The following is a 15,331-nucleotide window of genomic DNA, read 5'->3' on the forward strand; positions in this document are numbered from 1 at the left end:
TAAAAGACGTTTGCTCCTTGGAAGAAAAGCTATGACCAACCTAGACAGCATATTAAAAAGCAGAGACGTTACTTTGCCAACAAAGGTCCATCTAGTCAAAGCTATGGTCTTTTCAGTAGTCATGTATGGATGTGAGAGTTGGACTATAAAGAAATCTGAGCGCTGAAGAATTGATGTTTTTGAACTGTGGTGCTGGAGAAGACTCTTGAGAGTCCCTTGGACTGCAAGGAGATCCAACCAGTCAATCCTAAAGGAAATAAGTCCTAAATATTCATTGGAAGGACTGCTGCTGAAGCTGAAACTCCAATACTTTGGGCACCTGATGTGAAGAACTGACTCATTGGAAAAGACCCTGATGTTGAGAAAGATTGATGGCAGGAGGAGAAGGGGATGTCAGAGGATGAGATGGTTGGATGGCATCACTGATTCTTTGGACATGAGTTTGAGTAAGCTCTGGGAGTTGGTGATGGACAGGGAAGCCTGGTGTGCTGCAGTCCATGGGGTCGCAAAGAGTCGGACATGACTGAGCGACTGAACTGAACTGAACCAGTCTGAGAATCAATAAACGAGCAAGGCATAAAGGTGTTCCTTCTTGGAGTTTTTCATGTGTTTCTCAAAAATTGGACAAAATTATTTGAATATCTACATTCTCATATTTGGACATAAACATCAATTTTAGTTTTCCACAGGAGTAATATTTCAAGTCCCTTAAAACTGTTTTTTCATTTCTTTTTTTATACTGGAGTAGAGCCGATTAACAATGTTATGGTAGCTTTAGGTGGAGAGCAACAGGATGCAAGTCCATTGAAATTTTTGGTTCAAATGTCTACATTACAGTTTTTTACAGTAAGTTTCTCTCCAGGAAGAACTATGGGAAGCCACAAACGAATGATGTAAATTCCACTCTTTCTTCCAGTTTTTTAAAAAAATATTTATTTGTTTGGCTGCACTGGGTCTCAACTCTGGGATCTTTTCTCCTGGCTGAGGCATGCTAGATCTTCAGCTCCAGCATGGGAACAATTAGTTGTGGCATGTAGGATCTGGTTCTCTGACCAGGGATAGAACCTGTTGCCCCCGGCACTGGGAGAATGGACTCTCAGACACTGAATCACCAGGGAAGGCCCCAGTGGTGTTTCGAAAGATTTAACAAGCGAAAGCTCCATCTATGAAAGGTCTTTGGTAATGTGACAAAGAGAGGAACAGCACAGGTCATAAAATGGTGATTTTTCTTGCATAAAAAAGTTGTTTGATATGACAATGTGAATGCTGTCATTGATGCTAAATTCTTGTCTCTCCTGAGCTACCCCTAAATTCCTACCCTACACACACACAACACACACACACATGCACACACACACACACACACACTGACCTGTATGGGGACTTCGCTCTTCATGAGGTATCGGACTTTGCTAAGAATGCACTGCTGGAGCTGGATCCATGAGATGGCTCTGTCTTCCCTTACCAAGAAAGGAGGCCCAAACCTGGAAATCCAAGTATATGAGGTTATTTCAGCAAAACAAAAACCAACAATACCCAAGCGTCAACAGTGTTGACTCTACTCATTGGCTTCACTCAATTGGATCCCACATACCATGCACCAGAGCCAATTAAAAAAAAAAAAAAAAACTTAAAAAAAAAATAGAGATGAGATTAGTTATCATTGTTCCTAAAACCAATAGAAAAACCTCTGATACTTAATTGTTACGGATGGTGTTAGCCATCTGCTGAGGGCTATCACTTTTGATCCTCTTGATCAGAAAGCACCTTACACCCTACTCCTTGTGGATCAACATTAAGAATGGATATTTAATCTTTTTCAAATTAGAATTATTCCAGCCCAAATTCCAAGTACATGTTGACACACCCCAGAAATCATGTGAAAGAAAGACAAAGTTAAACATACCTGCTGGCCTGCTGCCCCGAGCCCACCAGATTACAGAAGAGGATTAGCACCGAGGTCTCGTTGTGGACGGGCAGCGATAATCGCTGACCCTCACGGGCTGCCAAGCGCGGGGAGACCAGTAGACCAGATGGACGAGCTGAAGATCAAGAATTACATTTGTGTTCTTAAAGGAGCTACTGTGCTGGGTCAGAACGCTGGCTTCTAGCCCCTCTTCTCTTTGAGCATCTATTAACCACTGGATTAATAGATGACACTGGAGGGCTTCAGGGAAAGCAATATTAAAGTTCATGGCACATGTGCCACTGGACACTTGGTGCAAGAAGAGGATCTACACGGTAGTGAACTTGCTGCTGTGTTCAGCCAATTTTAAAATACAGAGATTTTTCAGTTCTAATGAGATAGATGAAACTGGAGCCTATTATACAGAGTGAAGTAAGCCAGAAAGAAAAACACCAATACAGTATACTAACGCACATATATGGAATTTAGAACGATGGTAATGACAACCCTGTATGCGAGACAGCAAAAGAGACACAGATGTATAGAACAGTCTTTTGGACTCTGTGGGAGAGGGAGGTGGGGGATGATTTGGGAGAATGGCATTAAAACATGTATAATATCATATAAGAAACGAATCGCCAGTCCAGGTTCGATGCAGGATACAGGAAGCTTGGGGCTGGTGCACTGGGATGACCCAGGGGGATGGTATGGGGAGGGAGGTGGGAGGGAGGTTCAGGATGGGAAACACGTGTACACCCGTGGCGGATGCATGTTGATGTATGGCAAAACCAATACAATATTGTAAAGTAAAAAATAAATAAATAAATATATTTTAAAAAATAAAATACAGAGATTTTAATCAACACTTTTCAAAGCCAATCTGAAAAATACACCAAAATGATTTTGGTTGCTTGTATGCTTTGATCAGAGAGCTGTAGAGTTTCTGCTCTCTTAGAAAGCCAACATAAGAAGAACAGAGGGAATGCAAAAATCTTTGTCATTGAGAAAGTAGAAGAATTGGACCATCCTCAATTTCCAATCAGCTCTGAAATTTTACTTTTAAGGCACAGACGGGTGACCTGTGATTAAATTTGAAACGAGGGCTTGTTTCACTGAGTAATCACATAATCAGGGCCTGTCAATGTTTTATTCCAGATTCCACACCCAGAGTCTCTCCAGTGACTCAAAGTGACTGCAGATACTTGGTTCCCACAGCCAGTCTGCCACCTAGGCTGGCCAAGGATACAGCCTGGGCAGAGAATTTATCTGTGGTACATGGTAAGACTGGCACAAGGTGCTCTAATATGAGTCTTCTTGACTGGTTAATTGGACCAAAATGTATACTGACCTACAATGAAAGGCTGTCAGAAACTGACCACCTTTGCCTATCCAAAGTTTAGGAAAAGTAAACATAGGGAAGTGAGACTATTAACAAAATGTCTTTTAATAACCTATTTGACCATCTACTACTCCAGTTTATAAGGGTTTTTTTTATTAATTTATTTTTATTGAAGGATAATTGCTTTACAGAATTTTGTTATTTTCTGTCACACCTCAGCTCAACATGAATCAGCCATATCTAAATATATCTCCTCCCTTCTGGAACTCCCTCCCATCTCCTTCCCTATCCCACCCCTCTAGGTTGATACAGAGCCCCTGTTTCAGCTTCCTGAGCCATACAGCAAATTCCCGTTGGCTATCCATTTTACATATGGTAATGTACGTTTTCATATTACCCTGTCCATACATCTCACCCTCTCCTCCCCTCTCCCCATGCCCATAAGTCTATTCTCTATGTCTGTTTCTTCACTGTTGCCCTGTAAATAAATTCTTCTGTACCATTTTTCTAGATTCTGTATGTATGCATTAGAATATGGTATTTATCTTTCTCTTTCTGACTTACTTCACTCTGTATAATAGGTTTTAGGTTCATCCACCTCATTAGAACTGACTCAAATGTGTTCCTTTTTATGGCTGAGTAATATTCCATTGTGTATGTGTACCACAACTTCTTTATCCATTCATCTGTTGATGCACATCTAGGTTGCTATAACAGTTTTACTTCAAGCACTGAGCTTGAACCATAAGACTCCTGAAGACAATGGATGCTGAAGACTCCAGCACCCATTCTGAATGAAAGTGAGTTGCTCAGTTGTGTCCGACTCCTTGCCACCCTATGAATTGTAGCCTACCAAGCTCCTCCACCCATGGGATTTTCCAGGCAAGAGTACTGGAGTGGGGTGCCATTTCCTTCTCCAGAGGATCTTCCCCACCCACGGATCAAACCCAGGTCTCCTACATTGTAGGCAGGTGCTTTACCATCTGAGCCACAAGGGAAGTCCCATTCTGAATAGTGGTTCTCAAAATGTGGCTCCAGGATCATTATCACCAGAGCTTACCAGACAAGTAATTTCTCAGGCCCCACCCCTGGCCTTCTGAGTCAAAAGCCCTGTGGGTAGGGTTCAGAAATCTGCTTAAACAAGCTCTCCAGATGATTCTGATACTAAGGTTTTGAGAATTCCTGTATTAGTTGATTGATTTTTAATAATGAATCATCTGTAAAACAAATATCAGAGAAAATAAGCCTGATATTTCCAAGTACTAAAACTGAATGTCTTATGCCTTAGCACCCAATAGGTATTCTCTCAAACCTATAATTCATAATATGCAAATAAAATTTTGCAAACACTACTGTACCTGAGAGCATCTCCTGCCCAGGTGATGGGGGAGCTTGGAAGGCATAGACATTATCTCCTTCTGCAATAGTATTCAGGTCCTCTTCGTCAAAGAAAGACCGCTGGAGTCCACTGGGATACAGTTCAACCAAGATCACCTGGAATGAAAAGGATCATTTTCCCTTTTTTTCTCAAAGGGAACTTAACAAAGAAGCAGTCTAAAAATGAACCAATTGCCTGAAACTTCTCTTTTACATTTTCCTTCCAAGTGGTTACTTATTTTTAGTAATAAAACACTAGGTGCTACAGTCAGACTAACACAGACTTGGATCTCAACTGCAACAACAAAATATCAAAGTGCCAAAGGAAGAGTGGGGAGAAGAAATTAAAAAGCTAAAGTTTTATACCCAGCTAAACTATCCTGACAGAATGAGCCTAAAATGAAGCCTACTTCAGATAAACAAAAATTGAGAGTGTTTCCCACTAACCGATCTCCACTTAAAAAACTTCTAAATAGTATTGACAACTTTTCTCACATTGTACCATACATGGAAAATATTTTTATGGAACACTGAGGTGAGCGGAAAAGGCTGGTTTTGTAGTGGAGCAGATGGGTGACTACTGCTGTGAGGGTCCTGGCTGCCCCCAGATCCAACTCTGTCCCCTGAAGGGTGGAAAGAATCAACAACTGAGCACACAGACACACATTGTTTCCTCCAATGGAGATCTTTATTAAAATAGTGAGAAAAGTCAGAAGAACTGATTGGGTAGAAGCAGGAAGGAGCCCACTGGGGTGATAGAAAGGTTCTGTTATCATGGTGGTTACACAGATGTACATGTAAAAAGTCAACAAGTTATAACTTTAAGATGGACACTTTCTTATATCCCTTCCCTTCTGTAATGAAAAGGTTAAAAATATTCCTTAATTAGAAAAAAAAAATCTCATGAGGTCACCAAGTCACCAATTTTACACCAATGGAAGTATAAAATTTCCATTTTACAGTTAAAGAAACAGAGGATCAGAACTTCCCTGGAGGTCCAGTGGTTAAGGCTCTGTGCTCCCAATACAGGAGGCGTGGGTATGAGCCCTGGTCAGGAACTAAGATCCCACATGCTGCACAATGTGGCAAAAAAATAAAAAAATTAAAAAAAAAACTAAAGAAAGATATAGGGGACTGATTACTTAGTCTAAGGTCTGAAAACTAGAAAGGAACTGAATCACAATTAGAACCCCATTTTGAGCCCTTCCCTTGTTGCTTTTCACCACCATCCCTTCTATCCTGTCCTTTCATGAGGGACCCTATTATGGGTCTGTCCACCAAAGTCACAGTGAATCCAAACTCTTTACCAAGACACTTAAAAAAAAAAAAGTGGAGCACACCCATCCCACTGTCCCCAAATCGCCTCTCTCATGTACTCATCCCAAGTTCCTCTTCAGTCTCCTGGTTTATATGCTCAGGAGTGAAAACATAGAATAGTGGCTCAGGTTCTGAAATCACTACCTGCATTCAAATCATGGCCCAGGCACTGACCTTCTGTCACACTTGCCCAGTGCTCACTGGTACAATGAGCATAACTGTAATACCTGCCTCACAGGATGATGGTGGGGAGTAAATTAGCCATAAAGTTCACAGAGTGGTGCTCAGCACTTAATCAGCACTACTGAGAGTCAGCTATTGTTGAAAGGATGATGATCGCCATCATCATCACCTTTTTGGAAGACAAAGGTGATTCCCTTTCCAGGTTACTCTGTGAAAAAGCAGGGAGCGGTCTAGGCCCAGTCATCACAGACACCAGGGACTATTAATCAAACAGTATCTCATGAATCACACTGGAGTCACTGAGAGCCAAAAATTAGCCTAAATAGCCCAGAGGGCTGGTGCAGTTAGCATCCCTCATCCCATGCCCAGGTCCCCCGTCACACCTCCTCTGGAGAGACGCCGCCTTCCTCTGCAACCATCTTCCTCAGGGCTGCCACTGTGCTCAGGATTGGCACGGCCAGGCCAATGCGCAGGAACCGCTGGCTCTTGGAGGGGAAGACCAAGGTGACACTCAAGAATCTGGAAAATAGGAAGGAGGCCACATCCTTAAAGGACGGACATGGGCTGTCACCAACATCACTGACACTAGACCAGGTTTAGCACTTGGGCAAATCTTTGCTTCCTGGTCGGGTCATTGCCCTTTAAGTACGTTGTCACCAGGCGGCAGCGGAGAGCCAATTCCCCAAGGCTCTCAGTAGCATGTACTTTTCCAGCGACTTAAAAATAAAAGATATTTGATCAAGAATCACAGCACAGGTCTTCCTCAACTTACAGTGGGATTACGTCATTGTAACTTAAAGTATCTTAAGTCAAAAATGCATTTAATACACCTAATCTATCAAATACCATAGCTTAGCCCTCCCCACCTTAAACATTCTCAGAACACTTACATTTGCCCACAGTTGGGCAAAATCATTTAACATAGAGCCTCCGTGATAATAAAGCTTTGAATTGCCCCTGCAATTTACTGAATGCTGTGCTGAAGGTGAAAAACAGAGCGGTTTTAAGTGTATGGTTGTTTACCCTTATGATCACCCAGCTGGACTGGGAGCTGTGGTGCTGCCCTGCCCAGAGAGGACCATACCTCACATTGCCTGGCTGGGAAAAGATCAAAATTCAAATTGCAAAGTACGGTTCCTACTGAATGCGCATCACTTTCATACCATTGTACAATCAAAATATTGTACGTCTAACCATCGTTAAGTCAGGGACCATCTGTTCCGACCTATGGTCTCAAGATTCTATTTGCTAAGTAGATAATCTAAAGCAAAAAGAAACTCTGACGTCGGAAAAGTAGAGCAGTCAAGTCTCTCCCTCCAGGACAACTCAACACTACTGACAAGGCTCCCCTTTTCCTCCTGAAGTTCTTTCTCCCTTGTGATGGAGTACAGCCCTTTTGCTCCCCAACTTCTCTGGACTCTCTCTAGTTCCACTGTCTACTACACCCAGCAGCACACCAGGGCTTACCCCTCCAACTCCTGCATCTCCTGCTCTCTACTACAGTAACAATCTAATCCATATGAATAATTAGCAGAGCTGAGACTTGAACCCAGGCAGTCTGGCCCCAGAGTCAGTGGTCCTAACCATTGTGCTATGCTGCTTCTGGCCAGGAATCACAGCTCATATCTATCAGTAGCCATCATATGATGATAGGATAAGTCAGTTATTAATATATTTATGGCACTGACAATCAGCAGAACAGGAGTTCAAAGCAGGAAGCGAGATTCAGTTGCCAGGAAAGGATATATAAAGCCATCAGTCTTCACCGCATCCTAAAGATGGAGGATATCAACAGACAGAAGGCAAGAGAAAAGATTTTGCAAAGCGGGGGAACCCAGGTAAGAAAGGCCCCATATAGGAATTCACTAAGCTTCCATGTGGTTGGCAGTGGCCTTAACAGTCCCTGCCAAGACCTAGGCTTCTGGGATGCCTGTGCTACGTGCTTCCTCTTTTTGCAGAGCCAAACTTCATCATGTCTCCTACCTAATCCTGCCTCCTCTTTTCTTTTTTTCTCATATCTCCCAACAACCCCTTTCCATTTCCTTTGCCCCTTAAATAAACCTTTTCCTACACCTTCCCCAAGAGGAAAAAGGATTTAGAAATAAAGCTGGGGAAAGCAGAGGATGACAAGTTTTCTCTGGTTCACCTCTGTCTGTTTGAGTGGTACCAACTGGCCCATGCCAGCTTCTAAATGGGCCAAAGATGGAAGCCGGGCAATGGGGCTGATAAACAAAAGCATGTTTATAATCCCATCTTCAGCCAAAGAAGGAACTCAGTAACCTTTCACGTTAATCATCCCATTAGGTCATTGGATGTCCCCAAGAAGCAAGGCTTGGCTGAGAAGCAAAAGAGAACTTTGTAGCTGCAGGGTCCAGAGATTCCAAAAGATGGACATCAAGTTCACCAGCATGATGCTCACGTACCTCGTCTGGCGCAGAGGGATGGGCAGGGACACGCACAGGAAAGGGTCGAAGGTGTTGCTCTGTTTCAGGCAGTGGGGACAGGTCAAGGAAGATCTGTGAGGGTGGAGGATACACATTAAAGTAGAATCGCCACTTGAACAGTTGGGCAGTTCCTCAAAGAGTTAGAGCCACCATTGCAATTCCTCTGCTAGGGCCATACCACAAAGAATTGAAGACAGGTATTCAGATCTTTGTGCACAAAGGTTCAGACAATGTTATTCACCAAAGCCAAAGGGTGGATACAACTCATGTGTCCATCAATGGATAAATGGGTAAACAGAATGTGTTACAGACACACAATGGATTATTATTCAGTCCTGAGGTCCTCACACTTGCTATATAAATGAACCTTGATAACATCATGTGAGTAAAAGAAGCCAGACACCAAAGGCTACATAATTTGATTCCATGTATATGAAATACCAGAGTGAGTAAAGCCACAAGAAGAGAATGCAGATTGGTGGTTGCCAGGTGATGAGAGGAGGAAAACCTGGGGAGTGGCTGCTTCATGAGTACCAGGTTTTCTTTTGGGGGTGATGAAAATGGTTACGAACTAGAAAAAAAATCGGTGGTTGCACAACATAGTGGGTGTACATGCTGCTGAACTACAACTTTAAAATGCTTAATTTTATGTTATGTGGCTCTCAACTCAATTTCTTAAAAAGGAAAAAGTTTAATCATATGTATGGGGATTTCCCTGGTGGTACAAAGGCTAAGACTCTGCTCCCAGTGCAGGAGGGTGGGCCTGTGTTCAATCTCTGGTCAGGGAACTATATGCCACGTGCTGCAACTAAGACCCAGCACAGCCAAACAAATAAATAAATTTAAAAAAAAGAAAAGATAGACCAGAGAACAGACTGGAGTATTTAATGTTCAATCACTCTCTGCCTTTGGTGAATTTTCCTTTGGGAAAACCATGGCAATGCTGTAGTAAAAAGGATGCACCAGGCATAGAGCGCCAGCCAGCAGGGGGACCTGATGTTTGTGGGGACTCCTCTGCCACCCTGTTTCTCTCCCTCCCTCCTCCCAACCTCACCCATCACATACTGTGCCATAACACAGACCTGAAAGATGTACTTTGTCATTGGGAACTTTCCAAACCCGTTTCACATTTAAGCAGACCAATGAGACTGAATGTTTTTCTTTGACTTACTCATTTTTAAAAAATCCACTAAAACTAAGCAAGGCCGAGTTTTTCTTGCAGATGCACCCTAGTCAACCGATCCAGGGACACGACCTTTAGATGGAGCCGTGAATCTCTGGCCCGGAGCAAGAGATGCATAGTTTGGCAAAAACATAGAATGACCTAATTTTGTATTTAAAGAATAAAGAAAGCATATTGTTTTCATAATAAACCAGAGAGAGGACGTGAGAGGCACCTGTTCCTCAAAGGATGAGAAGAGGATGATGAGTATAACCAACAGATCAGGGGGAGAGGGTAGCATCACTTTCACAGAAAACTCCAGCGGTTACGAGGCTCCAGCTACACCTCAGATGTGGCCTGGAGGGGTCCTTTCGTCCATGCCATCCCCTCCAGTTCATCACAGTCCTATCCTACCGTCTCCCAGGCACTCACAGGAGAAAGGACAGAAAATCACCCCAACGCCCTTCACTCTTCACTCGCCCATTTTCCCCAAGCTATTCATCCTCTCTGTCCAGTTGCTTCTGTTCCAAAACTAGCCTCTCATCTGCCGCTGGAACTCAGAACTGCTGTCTGCTCTCCATGGGTTACAAATGCCCCGAAATGACACTGCTCGTTTCACACCCTGGCCTCTCACTGCCACTGAATATCCATCTGACACCTCCCACCCAGCTAGCTTCACCTGCTCGCTGGCTGGTGAGACGGATGTTCACACCGGCAACGGTAATTAAGACAATGCACAAGCAAGATGTCACCTCTCCAAATCTGCGATCTGAAAAACGCTTCTAAAACATACTCTGCCTAAAAGGGAATGCCACCTGTAATGGGAACCAGATTAGGATTTCTGTGAACAAAAGCTATGAATGCCATGGAGAGAGGAACACACACACACACACACACTGCCTCCTCTAGACAAAACTCCAACATAGCAACAATCCTTGACTATTAAACTTGCAGATGTTTTCAAGCCATGATAATAATTGTATAGAATAACCAATTATTTGCCCTCCAGTCCAGTGGTCCTGGACCTTTTTGGCACCAGGGACCAATTTTGTGGAAGACAATTTTTCCAAGGGGGAGGGATGGTTTGGGAATGACTCAAGAGCACTACACTCACTGTACACTTTATTTCTATTCTTATTACATCAGCTCCATCTCAGATCATCAGGGATTAGATCCCGGAGGTTGGGGGACCCCTGCTCTAGCCTACAACCTTCAGCACCCTAATACTATTCTCCCTTCCCTCCTCCAGCCACAGGCAAAACCTCAGCTCCCTAAAAAAGGGACAGCAAGGGGAGATATAGGGAGAATCTCAGTGAGCAGGGGGCCTCTGCACTAACCCAGAATAGCACTTCCGGCTTTTGGTTTCACAAAGAAGACTGATACCAGAGGGCATCCTCCCCAGGAAAGGAGACTGAAGAGGATCCAGATCAGCAAGGACCACACCCTGGGATTCCAGCCTGGAACTGGCACCCACTATAGCTGCAGAAAACCACTGCTCAGACCTCAAAAGCCCTAACCTAGATGGATGTCCCTAATGATATTTTTTTCCTTTACTCTGGACCAGAAGGCAGAAAGCAGCTATTTTTAGCTGTCACCAATCTCTTTTTTTTTTAGCATGAATATCTCGCTTCTTACTCACCCTTCTACAGCAATCAACCCAAAGGGTGCTTACAGTCCTTAGTATCGGATCAGCCTAAATGTCACTTCTTCAGGAATCTGTCCCTGACTCACCTTTTACCTTGTGACACTGTGATTTATAATAAGAAATATATATTTATGTTGAAAAGTATGTATATTCCTGGCACAGAGCTCCTAAAACCCTTGGAATTTCCTAAGTGATGAGAGCAGAAATAAAGGCAAAATGAGCATTTTTTGCTATTCATAAAAAACCCCGTACAACCACACCTGAATTTATGCTAAAACCATAGGATGGGGCTGGTTGTCAGAGGAACCCAGCACAGGGAGGACTTTCAGCTCCACGTGCTAGCTCCACACTAGCACTCAGCTAGGCTAAGATCCCACATGCTGCGGGGCGTGGCCAAAAAGAAAAGCAAAAAAAAAGAAAGTAATGTAAAGGGAAACAAGAGATTTTTTTCCTCTTTCACACTCATAACATGCACTTCAACACTCCCCCAATTTTTCCTTCAAAGCACTTGCCAGTTATACAACTATGTAAAAACCCAGGAGTCGCCCTAGATGTTCACAGTTCCCTTGGTCCCTCCCCCTCTTACTCTTAAACCCACTGGCAAGTCCTGGTGACTCTACATCCCAAACCTGTTCCCCATCTACCCACCCTGCTCCCTCCATCTCCATCACTACCCGTCTCCATCATTCCCAGTGCTGCCTCCCTTCATCACCAAAACAACTCATTTCTTTCTTTCTTTGTTTTTTTGGCCGCAGGCCACGGCAGGTAAGATCAGATCCCCTATCAGGGATCGAACTCATGCCAAGTACAGTGGAAGCTCAGATTCTTAACCACTGGACAGCCAGGGAAGTCCCAACTAGCCAATTTCTTAAATGGATAATTAGACCACATGCTGCCTTAAACTTTGAAGTGGTCTCCTATGGCCCTTAGGCTACATACAACCCATGCTACCAGATTGCCCGTCCAGCTCTCCAGCCTCGCCTCTCCCCACCCTTCACTACTTGGCAGTTCTCTGTTCCCTGAACTTGCATCATCTCCACCCCAGACCCTTTGCTGCTTTTTCTGCCTGGAATATCCTGTCCCCAAGTATCTGAATGGCCAGCTTCTTGTCACTCAGCTCGCAGTTCGAATGTCCCCCCTGAAAATAAGCCTCATCTGATCATCTTATCTAAGGTCAGCTGCCTCCCCAACCTCCCAAGTTATCATTTCACTCATTGTTATCACAGATTGTTGCATATTATGTGTGTATTAAGTCCCTTCCCAGGTGGCGCTAGTGGTAAAGAACCCGCCTGCCAATGCAGGACACGTAAGAGATGTGGGTTTGATCCCTGGGTTGGGAAGATCCCCTGGAGAAGGGCATGGCAACCCACTTCAGTATTCTTGCCTGAAGAATCCCATGGACAGAGAAGCCTGGCCAGCTACAGTCCAAGGATCACACGGAGTTGGACCCAACTGAAGTGACTTGGCAGGCACATATGTGTACTATCTAACACCTCCCCCAATACATGCTTTCAAACTGTGATGCTAGAGAAGACTCTTGAGAGTCCCTTGGACTGCAAGGAGATCAAACCAGTCAATCCTAAAGGAAATCAACCCTGAATATTCACTGGAAGGACTGATACTGAAGCTGAAGCTCCAATATTTTGGCCACCTGTTGCAAAGAGCTGACTCTTTGGAAAAGACCTTGATGCTGGGAAAGACTGAGGGCAGGAGAAGGGGATGACAGAGGACAAGATGGTTAGGTAGCATCACTGACTCAATGGACATGAATTTGAGCAAACTCCAGGAGAGAGTGGAGGACAGAGGAACCCGGGGTGCTACAGTCCATGTGGGTCGCAAAGAGTTGGACACGACTTAGCATCTGAACAACAACAAACCCCCAATAGAATGTTAGTTAATAAGAACAGTGGCTGGGGTGTGTTCACAGCTCAAGTCTCAATACCTAGAAGGGGGCCTGGCAGAGTCTATGTAAGTTTATATTTTTTACATCCTTCATTATGCTGGGAAATCTAGAAATCCAAATAATGTGTTAAACTCAGCTCTCTGGTAATAAAGAACAAATCAGAAAGATCTCACCCACTTCTCAGCAATGGCCTGGGGAGATCCTAGGCCTTCACATTCATGTTTTATAGAACCATCTTCACCAATACTCCTCCTTCAAGCAGGATGGGAGGCCCAGGAGCCAGCAAGAAAGGAAAGAAATACTGAAAGTTGGAAACAACAGGAGTAAGTGCTTAACTGTGATTAATAATGGGGGAGACAAGGGAGCTTATGGTTTGTGTTGTTTTACAATCTCAGGTAAACCTGGCAATGTGAGGCTGGTTACCAGCATACAAGTTTGCTGAAGCCTTAGGCAACACATTTTAAACATACCCTATTCTTACCTGTATTGTGCTTGGAAGTGGCTTTGCACAAAGCTTTGGCCCATAGAAAGCGGAGCCGATGGCGACAGAAGGTTCTCAGAGGTCTTCCTGGCTTCAGGTTGAAGCTGCAAAGAAATGAGGGGAGGAAACAAAATTAGCCATGCCTCCCATCACTTCACTGCATCCAGACCAACGAGACTCCACCGCCTCCTGGGTCCACAGCATCCCTTTCTGGGACTAGACCTGCAGAACCAGGCTTTCCATGTTGCTTACCATAATCTACTGCTCCTTCAATCCCTGGACCTCCCCAATTCCCTGAGAGAGTGACAGAGAAAGGAAAGAGACAGAGGTAATGTGTGTTGTGTGTGTGTGTGTGTGTGTGTGTTGAAAGAGCATGACCCTTGGTGAACACTCACACATACTACCCCAGCTCCAACCATTACCTCTGGATTAACAAACCCATTCTTTACCCCCATGCTTCTAGGAACCCTGTGTCTAAATGTTTCCTGTACATTTCACTTGGATGGGCTGTCATCACTTCAAACACACCCACACCAAATCTGACCATCTCCCGCCTCCTAAACCATCCCTGAACATATTTCCCAGCGAGCCAGTCTTCACGTGAACATCGTCTTTCTCAGACAAAACAGGTTTGCATCTCAGAATAATGAATGTGTCAGCCTCCTCCCACCACACTCTGTCCTACTATATTCTTCTCTGAATTCCCTTACGTATGAGTGTCCCATTGCAGCTATAATAAATGTAATAAAGTAGTGGCTTAAAACAATAGAAATGTGTCCTCTTGTAGATTTCAAGACCAGACATCCAAAATCAGGGACTTCCCTGGTGGTCCAATGGCTAAGACTCTGAGCTCCCGATGCAGGACACCAGGGTTCGATCCCTGGTCAGGGAACTAGACCCCATACACCACAACTAAAAGATTCCACATGCTGCAAGATCTGGTGCAGCCAAATAAATAAACCGATATTTAAAAAATAAAAAGGAGGGAGGGACTTAATCAAGACACCTTGTGTGACACCCTGTGTGCACAGCTCACAACTGAGCAGCCAATGGGGCAGGGGAGGAGACAGAGGAAGGGGTTCAGTTCAGTCACTCAGTCGTGTCCAACTCTTTGCGACCCCATGAGTCGCAGCTCGCCAGGCCTCCCTGTCCATCACCAACTCCCGGAGTTCACCCAGACTCACGTCCATCGAGTCAGTGATGCCATCCAGCCATCTCATCCTCTGTCATCCCCTTCTCCTCTTGCCCCCAATCCCTCCCAGCATCAGAGTCTTTTCCAATGAGTCAACTCTTCACATGAGGTGGCCAAAGTACTGGAGTTTCAGCTTCAGCATCATTCCTTTCAAAGAATACCCAGGGCTGATCTCCTTCAGAATGGACTGGTTGGATCTCCTTGCAGTCCAAGGGACTCTCAAGAGTCTTCTCCAACACCACAGTTCAAAAGCAGCAATTCTTCAGTGCTCAGCTTTCTTCACAGTCCAACTCTCACATCCATACATGACCACTGGAAAAACCATAGTCTTGACTAGATGGACCTTTGTTGGCAAAGTAACATCTCTGCTTTTCAATATGCT

General features: G+C 44.2%; 1 protein-coding gene across 1 annotated transcript in view; it reads right to left on the reverse strand.

Moving 5' to 3' along the window:
* The window catches only part of USP43 (ubiquitin specific peptidase 43), a 52,718-nt gene that overhangs the window by 20,767 nt on the left and 16,620 nt on the right, over positions 1–15,331 (reverse strand). The window contains exons 5-10 of the mRNA XM_010843194.1: positions 13,758–13,861; positions 8,546–8,638; positions 6,506–6,641; positions 4,604–4,739; positions 1,907–2,042; positions 1,373–1,484 (exon numbers count right to left, since the gene is read on the reverse strand). Of these exons, the coding sequence (XP_010841496.1) occupies positions 1,373–1,484; positions 1,907–2,042; positions 4,604–4,739; positions 6,506–6,641; positions 8,546–8,638; positions 13,758–13,861 (717 nt within the window). The remainder of the gene's footprint in view (positions 1–1,372; positions 1,485–1,906; positions 2,043–4,603; positions 4,740–6,505; positions 6,642–8,545; positions 8,639–13,757; positions 13,862–15,331) is intronic.

This window comes from Bison bison, unplaced genomic scaffold (assembly GCF_000754665.1).
Source record: "Bison bison bison isolate TAMUID 2011002044 unplaced genomic scaffold, Bison_UMD1.0 scf7180017864180, whole genome shotgun sequence".
In the NCBI taxonomy this organism is placed as follows: domain Eukaryota; kingdom Metazoa; phylum Chordata; class Mammalia; order Artiodactyla; family Bovidae; genus Bison; species Bison bison.